Source organism: Columba livia, chromosome 1 (assembly GCF_036013475.1).
Source record: "Columba livia isolate bColLiv1 breed racing homer chromosome 1, bColLiv1.pat.W.v2, whole genome shotgun sequence".
NCBI lineage: Eukaryota > Metazoa > Chordata > Aves > Columbiformes > Columbidae > Columba > Columba livia.
The window spans coordinates 207785805-207798073 of NC_088602.1; the positions used below are offsets into that span (position 1 = coordinate 207785805).

The window sequence follows — 12269 nt, forward strand, 5'->3', positions numbered from 1 at the left end:
CATCTGCACCCAAAAGTTATGGAAAGTGAAAAGGGAGAGGTGAAACACAGCAGCAACAAAAGGCTATTTCATGTTTAATAGGACAGAGGGCTTTGCTGACTGCATGCCCCCAAATACATGTTCCTCACGGCTGCTGTGAGGTGGAAATGCATTCCCCGCCTGTGGCAAACCAGCCTTGGAGAAACAAATACACAAGCAAACTATAATAAACTATCACTGCTGGCAGGTGCCTCTTCTGTCTCAACTCATCCTGCTCAGGTCAGTTCAACAACAAACCAAACCAAACCAAGCACAAAAACACAGCTTTTTTCATTTCCTATTTTAATTTTTATTTGCAAAAGGAGTATTGTTTTGCCAGTGCAGATCCATCTGCAGAGCAGTGGTATTGGCACTAAGCAGTGCTGGGGGTTGAGGGCCTTCATCAAGCTGTCCAAGCCCAGATCACAGCCTCAGCCATGTCCTAGTGCTCCTGTTTGAAATCCCTTGCTAATAAGGATGATTGCTGAGAAAATTGGTGAGCAGGAAAAACAAATGAGTCAAAAACTCAAGTTACTGCACCAGGCATGCTAAAGTCTCCTATTGGCATCAGGGTGGGATGCCTGCCTGGGTCATACCTGGGTTGAAGGGACAAGTTTCCTCCAAATAAATTGCTGTCAGTGACTAAGGAGTCTTTCTTCTCCACTCGTAAATTTTTAGGGGCAGAACAATTCAGTCTCCTTGGTCCATGCACTCAGTCCCTGCCTTAAAGCCCATGAGCAAGACACACTCAGTGCAACCCACCCTCCTGCTCATTCCCTGGCAGAAGCAACCACAGCATCCCAGCTCCAGAGAGACTGAAACTGGGAGCTCAAACCCCCACATTGGGGCTTGCAGCCAAATCTGGGTGCAGGGGGCAGGACACCCAATTTTTTTACCATTACCACTGGGAGAATAACACCTCCTGTCCCAGCGTCTTATCCCTGTTGTTTACCAGGCTCAGCTGTTCTCCAGGTTTCCTAGAAATAGCCAGAAAGCCCCACAGCCCCCCCCCGGTACCAGCGATAGCTGCTCATGCCCCTTTCGCATGTCTCCGGAGGAAGCTGCAGCTGCTGGGAGAGACGATGCTGGTGCTGGGTGACGACGAGGTCATGAAAGCAGATCCTGGCAGCTTTTCCTCCCTGCATGCATGTGAACGGAGCATGGACAGCCCGTGCGGCTTCCCGGGGCCGGCACATGCGCTGGCAGACACAATCGAGCCGGCGGGGCGTGCACAGCCAAAAAAAATATATACATATATATAAAAAAGGGTAAACAAGTTCAGCTCGCTGCCCTGCAAAGGGCTCTCCCCACGTCAGGTTGGACAAACAAGTACTGGAGCTGACTGCCAAGGCGTCAGGGAAAGCAATAAATCAGGGTGTCGGAAGGTTGCAGGTATTTAACACCAGCACTGCCACGACCCTGCCCAAATGCCGGCTGCTGAGGGCTGCCAGACCTAAAGCAAGGCTGGGGCTGTGCAAGAACACAGCAGCATCTCCTTTTCCCAGCAGATTTATCATCACCCCCTCCCCAGCCCCAAAGCAGAATCATTTTTCCCCAAGTCATTTCACAGGGAGTCCACCTTGGACTCCCCACTCTGTCCTTAAATAAGTTATCCCAGGGCTGAACAAAGCTCTTCCTGATTTCCAACCCAAATCTCCCCAGGTGGAGTTTTAGCACCCTGCTCCAACCCATGTGGGTTGATTTTGGAACTCTGCGTTGCACTATGGTAAAGGTCCGCACCAGCGATACGCACCAAAATATCCCAAAGTGGGGGACACACTGCAGGATGCTCTGGCCTGGCCAGGTTTGATATGGTGAGAGATGGATCTGCAGATAAGAGCAGCTAAAGCCACAATTACAGCAGCCTCCAGCCTGTGGCTGCTCACTCCTGTGCCTCAGTTTCCCCTGCCTTGAGTGATGAAGCTGAAAATCCTCCAGTGAGGAACTGAAGAACTGGGGAGAGGGGAGAAAACAAATCTCAGCAGTCAACTATGATACCAGATCATGATTCCCCTGGAGATCAAACAAACAAACAAAACCAGAAAGGCAAATTCCAGGGTGTTTTAGCAGAAAGGTGGTATGGAAAATGCAGGAGTTTGGGTTTTCTAGCCCAAGAAGGACATATCTCACTCTGGGCTCCATACTTCTGGGAAGAGCTTTATTCAGGGATGGAAAACACCAAGGAGGTATTTCCAGACCAGGATATATGGGAAAGCAGAAAGTGAGAAGAGTTTTACCCTCCAGGAAGGAGAAACTTGGGGGAAAAAACATGGGAATAGCTTTCAGTCTGCAAAGGGATGTTATAAAGAAAATGGCAGCTGTCCTCAATAGCAAGGAAGATTTAAAGTAGATATAGGAAAAGTTGTCCAGGTATTAAGGGAAGCCTAATACCTCTTGGGAGGACAAGGACGTCCCCAGGGAAAAACATGTGGGGGATTTAAAACTACTTGCATAGGTGTGATCTTGACTCTCAGCTGGGGCCTGTCCCACATCTTCCCCCTCCCCCCTTGTTTTTTCAGTCTTAAAATACAGCTACACAGGGGGGTGGAGTAAAGCGGGGTGCCCTGCAGAGACGTGTGTGTCTGCATGTGCATGTGTGCATGCACGCACCAGGCAAACAGGGCTCACGCCTCACCAGCTGCTGGTTTTGAAATCCTCCCACGTCCCTCCATGAAAAACCCGTGGTCATCTGATTTAAAGCCTTTGGAGAGTTGTTTTATGCCAAGATGAATTTCTCCATCACTGTAGGGTGTGTTAGGGAAGGGTTGGGCCCCATGGGCTCCTGGTGGCGAAGGTAATGTCAGAGATCATACAATCATCTTGGTGGAAAGAGACCCTCAAGATCATCACCTCCAGCCATTAACCTAACTCTGACACTAAACCGTGTCCCTAAGAACCTCATCTATACACCTTTCAAACAACTCCAGGGATGACGACTCCACCACTGCCCTGGGCAGCCTGTTCCAATGCCTGACAACCCTTTCCATGAAGAATTTTGTCCTGATATCCAATCTAAACCTCCCCTGGTGCAACCTGAGGCCGTTTCCTCTTGTTCTGTCATTTGTCACTTGGGAGAAGAGACCAACATCCCTCTCACTCCAAGCTCCTTTCAGGCAGTTCAGAGATCAGAAGGTCTCCCCTCAGCTCCTGTTCTCCAGCTGAACCCCCCAGGTCCCTCAGCCGCTCCCATCACACTTGTGCTCCAGCCCCTTCCCCAGCTCCGTTGGCTTCTCTCAACTCCCTCCAGCACCTCAAGGGCTTTCTTGTTGTGAGGGTCCCAAATGGTGGGATGCCAGGAGGAGATGTGGCCCATGGGGTGTTGGTGGTGTGACCTGAGAGTTGGGGTGAAGCCCAAGAAAACACTGAGCTTCTTATGGAGAGGGTGAATCATTATTCATGGGCCAAGCCCAGAAAAGCCCAACCAGATGGGCTTTTCCTATATGACATGGCCACTGAGCCCAGTCTTCAGCTGGCAGCATGGATAGAAAGCACCAGGGTCACTCCAATGCCTGTTCACCATGTAACTACAGCAAAGGAGAGCCCTCCAGCCTTGCAGAAGGGAGGCAAGACACCAAAATGAGGGTTTTTCCAGCATCCTGACTTGCTCCATGGGTGGCTGTCCCTGGGAAGGCAGGTTACAGACATATCTGCCTGTTCCCAGGTTAGGAGATGAGATGCTATCAGCAACCTCATCTTTATGTGGTTTCAATTCCCAGACTCAGGAAGTCTGAGAGGTTGTAACAACTCATCTCTTCCCACTGGCACGTTTCTGTGGAGCAATTGGGGTGCAGAGTGGGCCCCCAAAACCCTCACTGGACCTCGCAGCTTCCCCATAGCAGCACATATCCCTTTATAAGCCTCCTATCCCAGTTTCAAATTAGGTAGTGGTCCCACCTCTGGTTGGTGGCAACGAAGGACATCCCACCTCCCTACCACAGCCTGGCATGTCCTCCCTGCACCAACACCATGAGATGTGTTGGGTTTTGCTGCTTGGTTGTGTACAACCCCATGAGCACCAGCAAGAACATGGTTTAGAGGTGGACTTGGCAGTGTTGGGTTAACGGTTGGACTCGATAATCTTAAAGGTCTTTTCCAAACAAAACAATTCTATGATTCTAAGAACATGACTGCTCAGCATGATGGCTCCTTAAACCCCTTATTGTGGCCCTTCACTACTTAAAAGGAGCCTATAGGAAGATGGGGGCAGACTTTTTAGCAGGGCCTGTTGCGATAGGACAAGGGATAACAGTTTTAAACTTAAAGAGAGGAGATTCAGGCTAGAAATGAGGAAGAAATTTTTTACAATGAGGGTGGTGAGAGCCTGGCCCAGGTTGCCCAGAGAGGTGGTGGATGAACCATCCCTGGAGACATCCCAGGCCAGGCTGGATGGGGCTCTGAGCAACCTGAGCTGGTGAAGATGTCCCTGCTCATGGTAGGAAGGTTGGGCTGGATGGGCTTTGAAGGTCCCTTCCAACCCAAACTATTCTATGATTCTGTGATTCTATGATTCTAAAATCTCTCCATAAATGGTCATAAATGCTAAAGACAGCATAATGTCAAAGAGGCAGTGGAGAGGTCATGTCACCACGTGCTTTCCTGGAGCTGCATGGAGCAGGGACGTGCCAGGACAGGTGAGATGGAGGGACAGACACCTGCTCCTTTGGGTCATTTCCTTGTGTTTTGCTCAAGAAACCAGTGAGGTGAAAGGAGATTAAACAAAACAAAGAGCCAGACGGAAAATACCCTAGCAAGAAACACCAGCCAGGGAGCAAAGCAGGACGGGGCGGGGGGGGTTCCAGCCTTCCAGGAAAGGTGTTCATTGAAAACCAGGCGATGGTTTGACTCAGGCATGAGCTGGTGAGTCAGGATAGCCGGGCCAGCTCTGCCGCACGTTTCCTCCCTGCCCTTTGAGCAGAGACGCCCACACCGTCCCCGTCACTGGGACAGCCCCCACGGGGAACCGGAGCAGGCAAGACCCCCCCCACACACCGAGCAGCTCCCGACTCCACGCTCGGCTTCTTCCCATCGGATGCCTCGCTCATCTGTGCTCGTAAATCCTCCTCAGCGCTGGATAAAAAGTTTTGCAGGGCTGCTGGGAAAGCACGACATCAGGGAGCGACGGGTGACGTGAGCGGCAACGTTGTGGATTTGCAGGGCATGGCCAGAAAGCAGCCCAAAGTGACAAAATTATCCCTTTTAACACCAAAAAGCTGCAGAAAGGCAAATCTCCACCCTTAGCTGTAATCACTCTGCAAAAGCAGGTTTCCCATTGGGGAGTGTTATAATCTGACTATCTGCAGGTGTTGTGATGTGAAGGAAGCACTCAATAGAGAAGTGGACACAGCAGAAATAGTAATGCCGGGATGTGACCCTGTCCTGCTCTTTACCTTCACGCTCATGTGCAAAAAGCACCTCTGCTCCCACTAACAAGAGCCTCCTTGATCTCAGCAAGCAGAAGTGAGACCAGAAAACGTCATAACTTCTGCTGACAGAAAGCAAGAAGGCTTAATAAAGAGCAGGATTGTTATAACACCAGGGCTGTCTACCAGCTCCTCCCACCACACAGCTGGAAATTGCAGTGGTTAGTGACAGAAATCACCTCCACAACATCACCCCCACCAGGGCATTTCTCCTGCCAGAACAACTCTCATTATCAGTTTCCCCACTGTATAATATCTTCTGCCACCTTTGGATAGGAGCTGCTTGCAGGAGATTGCTCTGATGGCCACCAGCAGAGAGGAGCCAGGGAAGGGTGGACAACAGCGGGGCTTTGTGCAGGTCTACTTCTCCATCCAGAGTCGTGGGATGTTGGAAACCTTCATGCAGACAAGCAGCCCATGGTGGCTGGGATGTGGTGGATGAGGGACATCCAACACAACATATCTGCAGTGGGATAAGTGGATGTGAGATGTGAGGTCTCAGCAGAGCAGTTCTGTGCCCTGCAAACATCCCAAGGTCTGGATTTGGGGGTTTCTATAGAGCCTACAAGATGTCCAAACAACTTGGCTGAAGGTGAGTGAATAGGTCCTTGTGGAGGTAGGAGTGATGTGGGCAGAAAGGTCCCTGGGAAGATAAATGCTGATTTTTCGTACCTGCATGGTGGGTGCTTAGCTCTTCCAGCCCCTTCCTAGCCCTGAGATCATATTAATCTCAGCTGTGTGGTGCCAACTTGGAGCCAAGTGTCTGGCTCTCCTTGTGTTGTGGAAGTGTTCAAGGCCAGGTTGGACGGGGCTTTGAGCAACCTGGTCTAGGGGAAGGTGTCCTTGCCCATGGCAGATGGGTTTAGAATTAGATGATGTTTAAGGTCCAGCCCAAATCATTCTGTGATTCTATGGATTGATGTTTAATCCAACTCATGTGTGCAGCAACCATGAGGCACAGTTTCCTTTCCCACTGCCAGCCCGGCAGATGAAGGACAGAGCTCAGGTTTCAGACACAGACCCTTCAGGAACTCCCCAACCCCCATGCCTGTGCTTTTTCCAGTGTCCCTCCTTCTTCTCCTACTTCTGCAAGCTGTGGCTGCTCCTTCAGGTGCTGCACAGAATGCAATGCTGGTCCACCATGCCCATGTTTTTTCTAATCTGCAAGCATTTCTCATCTATTCTGCAAGGGCAGCATGTTCAGCACAGCTGGCTGTCGTTGCCCAAGCTCTGCCTCTGCCTGGGGTTGCATCAGTGTGGCCAATGTCCATGTCAGCAGAGCCCCTTTGCAGGGACCATCCACCATCACCTCTCCAAACCACAGCCCACGTCCATCCAGGCCCATCTCTGCCACCACCATCATCCTGCTCAGTGGTCCCAGAGAAAACCATCCACAGACAACATCAACAGCAACCAGTCCAGAATCTGCCTCCTCATCACACAGGGCCCCACATCCTCTTTCTTGCCCAATTCAAGCCGTCCATCACCACACAGGATCCTTTGCTCACACCAGTCCACCAGTAACACCCCCTGATAACCAGTGATCCAGGCAGCACCCAGCAGGTCCTCCCATCCAACAGCTCAAAGCCAACCTATGCTTTCATATACACACCCATAAATAAAATATTCATGCTGACATGCATTTTTTTTTCAGCTGGAAAGCACCCTGCACTGTGCATCTGCCAAGTCCTTGCCAACTTGCTAATGGCTGTATCCACACCCCAGGGAGCCAGTCACAGAATTATAGAATCATAGAACAGTTTGGGTTGGAAGGGACCTTCAAAGCTCATCCAGTGCCACCCCTGCCATGAGCAGGGACATCTTCACCAGCTCAGGTTGCTCAGAGCCCCGTCCAGCCTGGCCTGGGATGTCTCCAGGGATGGTTCATCCACCACCTCTCTGGCCAACCTGGGCCAGTGTTTTACTCCACTCACTGTCGCTCCCTGCATCATGCATTAGATCTCTGCTCACTGCCTTTCAGTCTTATCTTTAACTGCTTCCCAGACCAGGATCTCATTTGTCCTTTGACAAATGACAAACGTCCCGCTCGCTGGCAATATCCTGGCTGCTTATCACCTGCACACTCCCAGGCTTCCTCGCATCAGCTGCACTAATTAAATAATATTTTTCAGGATGGGCAAAGGGCATTTTAGGTGAAACCTGCCAGTAGAGCTGTATCCACGTATGGGGCTTTGCCAGGATAACAGCACTGCTTGGGGATCAGGACTTTCTCCAGTGCTCCCAGCTGAATCAGTGATGCTGTAGGAAATTAATTCCTGCTCTAAGCTCATTCCTTCCAGCTGTCCTTGAGCGTCTCTGCTAGAAACACCTTTCTTTAATATCTGAAATTGCCAGATGACTAAGCGGCAACTGTTGTACAGACATGAAGCGCAGATCCTGGGGCAACGCCACTGGATATGAAGCCCAGAGAGAAGAACAGAGTCCAAGCAATGAGGATTTAGCACAAACCTGTCAGGGAGAAGAGAGAAATGATGCCAAAGCCGCCAGCATTGAGAAGCCAGCAGAGCTTAGGTGGAGTTTGCATTTTACTCCTCGGGATACTCCATTTCCACATGCAGGCTGTGCAAAGACAGCTCAGGGCCTCCAAGATGCACGTCTCAAAGTCTTCCTGTGCCTCAAGCTACCTGGGGTTTGTGGAGCAGCAGCCTTTAGGCAGAGCCTCCTCTTTGCACCCCGGATCTGGGTGGTGGGGAGCAAGCCCTGGGGTGAGATGCTGCTCCCAAAAGGCTCCCAAAGGAAAGGTTCAGACTCCTTGCCAAGCTGGCTGGAGTCCTCGTTTTCCTCTGGGAGGATCAGGCAAGCATCTTGACTTCAATCAGGCTGAGGCCATCACCTTCAGCAAGGATTTTTAATGCACCAAGTTGAGTGACAGGGAAAATACCTTCACGCTCCTGAAGACCAAGAATATGCACGGTTCACTCTGTGAAGCTTTTGAAGGGCAGCCAGAAGACCATGGTCACCACAACCTTCCTGCCTGATGGCTTATAGACATGCCCATGGCAAGCTCATGCAGCTCAGCTGCAGCCACCGAGCAGTGCTCTGGGCATGGCTGTTGACATGGGGTCCCACCAACCCAATGGGATGCTCTCAGCTGGGGTCATGTCTACACAGACCACAGCCAGGACTTACAGAGAACCTCTACAAACATAATCATGGCCAAACCCATGCAGTTTATTCCAGGCTATGGGAGTTTTACAGTCTCCATCTGCAAGAAAGGGTCCTTGGGGGTCTCCAGCATGACCTGAGCAGGCATGTGCGCGAGTGATGGACAAAATCCATCCATGCTGGCCTCTGTGCCATGTTGAACCTTTCCAAGGTGGATCATAGAATCATTTTGGTTGAAAGAGACCCTTTAGATCATCAAGTCCAACCATAACCTAACTCTAGGACTAAGCCATGTCTCTAAGAACCTTGTCTACACACCTTATAAACCCCTCCAGGGATGGTGACTCCACCACTGCCCTGGACAGCTTGTTCCAATGCCTGACAACCCTTTCTCAGAAGAAATTTTTCCTAATATCCAATTTGAACCTTCCCTGGTGCAACTTGAGGCCATTTCCTTTTGTGCTATTGCTCGCTACTTGGGAGAGCATCAAGCTGATGCAAGGAGCTGCTGGCAGCTGCTCTGGTGTTTCAAGGTTGACCTCTAGAGGAAGTTTGTAGAGGAGATATGGCAGTGAGGGTGACACAATGGTTGCAGAACCGAATTGTCCAGAGCAGGGTCTCCAGGTCTTGCAGGTCACTTGTGCCCCAGGTATCTAGCAGCAATGGCAAGCACAGCATGGTGCCCCAACAAATAGGTCCTGCCCAGTTTAGATGTGCTGAGCAAGGCTGCATGGAAATGCATCCTCATTACTGCAAACCCACCATGTGTCCCCAGGTGCTGGAGATCTGCCCATCATTTTTCAGGCTGGACATGAGGAAGAAATTTTTTACACTGAGGGTGGTCAGCACAAGAAACACATGGAGCTGTTGGAAAGGGACCAGAGGAGCCACAGAAATGATGAGAGGGATGGAACAGCTCTGCTGGGAGGACAGGCTGAGAGAGTTGGGGTGTTCAGCCTGAAGAGAAGGCTCTGGGGAGACCTTACTGCACCCTTTCCGTACTTCAAAGGGTCTGATAAGAAAGACGGGGACAGACTTTTTAGAAGGGCCTGTTGTGATAGGACAAGGCGTGATGGTTTTAAAGAACAGGAGGAGAGATTCAGGCCACACAGGAGTAAGAAGTGTTTGACAATGAGGGTGGTGAGAGCCTGTCCCATGTTGCCCAGAGAGGTGGTAGATGCCCCATCCCTGGAGACATCCCAGGCCAGGCTGAACGGGGCTCTGAGCAACCTGAGCTGGTGAAGATGTCCCTGCTCATGGCAGGGGTGGCACTGGATGAGCTTTGAAGGTCCCTTCCAGCCCAAACTATTCTATGATTCTTTGATTATTTTTATCACTGCCATCCCTGCTGAGGCTGCACTGGGGCCACACGAGCTGCCCCCCAGCATTGCAAGCCTCCCCCTGGCTCTCTGTGCTCACCTCCAAGGGCTCAGTGCTTCTAGAACCTGATGTTCTCTGCTCTCCTCCAACCGCTCACCCCCAGCATCTCTCCTTCTGGTCTAAATGAATCCCTTTATCACCTAAAATTAAATCAAGATCTGAAGTCTGGCTGCGCTGTCAAGATGCGAGGGTGTGAACCACATCACGCTTCATTGAGCCTTAAAAGGCAACACAAATCTCCGCGCCTGAGATGACAACGACAACGGGCTCTGTGAACATCACTGCGGGCAAACTGTCACACACCCAAAACATCCTCCCCGGAGCAGGGAGAGGTGAGAAAAACACATCCAGCCCTCTTTCACAATTTTTTATCCCCTCTTTGCTGCCCTTTCCCGCTGTGCCAGCCTCCACAAGTAACGTCTCCTCAGCGGTACCCTCGGCCCCTGACCCAGCACCACCAGCCCTCGGTGTGGAACCAGCTGTACGCTGGTCCAGAGACACGGCTCTGCTTTGGCAAAGCACCAACATTAGATGCTGAGCAGCATCTTCTACTTGTGTCCTTGTGCATCCCGACTTAACCCTGCTTGCCCTGGTTTCTGTGTCTCTTGGAAAGGACTTTTTCCCTCTCTTCTCTGCTAGGACAAGGAGCCACCATGAGCATCCCACTCTTGCCCCACCATGCCCATGCTATGACACATCAGTGGGACATGGAGCCATTGAGGTGATGCAGAGGTGACATTAAGGGCCTCTGCACAGCAGCCCAGAGAGGATGGAAAAACTCATCCACTCACCCACCCACGGGGCAGCAAAGGAGCAGCTGTCAGGGCTTTAGGTGTCAGCTGGGTCCTTCTTGCCCCACACAACCAGGCTGGGGGATAGCAAGGGTGGATTTCTGGAGTTTTTGGGAACAGAGGTGGTCTTTGGTGCAGATCGGAAAGCACCACACATGAAATAGGGCTGCCCAGGTGGGGTACCCCACTTAAAAGCCATTTACTTCCCTGGTCTCTCCTACCAGGCTCCTGACAGCACAGCACAGCTCTTCCAGTTGAGCATCTCCCAAGGACCATCACAAATGCACACAGGCTGCCAGTTCTCAGCCCACATTGCCCAAAACAACTCCCAGCAGCACCCCCAAACCCTCTTTTATCCTTCTCGTCCTCAGTCCTTGCACCACGCAGAGCAGCTTATTTCCCTAGAGTAGGGAGAGACAAAAAACCCACAGCCAAGAGAAGGTGGAGGGGAGACAGCTGCCCTTTGCAGGCTGCATTTCTACCCACATCGCCCCCCCACCATCGTGGGGTGTCCCACATCCTCCCCCAAAAAGCCAGCGGTGCAGCAAAGCCGCGCACAGCCCGGTGCTCCCATCTCCCGCCCCTGCGAGGAGGCATTTTCAGGGCACGGACCCTCAGCCCCATCCCTGGTCCCCAAGTGTCCCCTCCAGGCCGGGGGAGCATCCTGGGATGCTGCCCCCATCATCCAGCCCCTACCTTTGCGGAACGGCATGGGGCGGCGGGAGGCAGCGCTGCGCTCGGACGCCTGGATTCTTTTATATAGAGAGAGATATATATATTTTCTTCTTTATTTCTGTTTTCTTCCTTCCTCCTGCTGCTTCTTTTAGAAGGAAACGGACATATTTGGGCAAAGCCCGGCAGAAACCAGCGTCATTCGGAGGCCGGCACTGCAGAAAGGAGGAAGTTCTTGCAATTTCGGAGCTTTTAACCCGTTGCTTCCCGGAGGCAGCAGGGCTGGGAGTGGAGTGGCAGGGACAGGACGGCGAGCTGGTGGCCTTATAAGAGGGATGGAAGGCACTGGGAACTGTTTTTTGGGTTGCTTTGTGTTTGTTGGGGTTTTCTTGTTGTTGTTTGTTTCCTGGTAGAACCAGTACAACACTGGGTGTAATGGATATACGGGTGGAATAATGGGGTTCTGGCCTCCCACATCACCTCTGCCAATCTTCTGTGTGGTGGCACTGGGCCAAGCTGAGAAAACTCAACTGCTCCCCATCTCCAGAGAGCCAGAAACTCAGATCCCCCTGCTTAGCATCTCCCACTGCCCCTGCACAGGCTGGACCACCCAAGGCTGAGTAAATTGGAGGTTCAGATCCCACTGTGCTAAGCCCCATGCTGAGGATGGGCAAATCCCCTTTTCCTGGGATCACAGCAGGGACACCCAGCACCGGGATGGGATGAGGCATGAGCTGAGCCTAGAGTTTTGAAGAACAATTAGGTCTATGTGGCTTAATCTCTACCATTCAACCTGCAGCTCAGGCTGCAGCAGGAGGTGAAGATGAAGCATTGTCACCTGGGAGCATTGTTTGTTTTTACT

General features: G+C 51.5%; 1 protein-coding gene across 1 annotated transcript in view; it reads right to left on the reverse strand.

The window, feature by feature from the left end:
* Positions 1 to 11615, reverse strand: part of PFKFB3 (6-phosphofructo-2-kinase/fructose-2,6-biphosphatase 3) — a 47021-nt gene extending 35406 nt beyond the window's left edge. Inside the window, exon 1 of the mRNA XM_065049302.1 lies at positions 11432 to 11615. Within this exon, the coding sequence (XP_064905374.1) occupies positions 11432 to 11447 (16 nt within the window). The 5' untranslated portion in view covers positions 11448 to 11615. The remainder of the gene's footprint in view (positions 1 to 11431) is intronic.
* Positions 11616 to 12269: the final 654 nt, after the last annotated feature.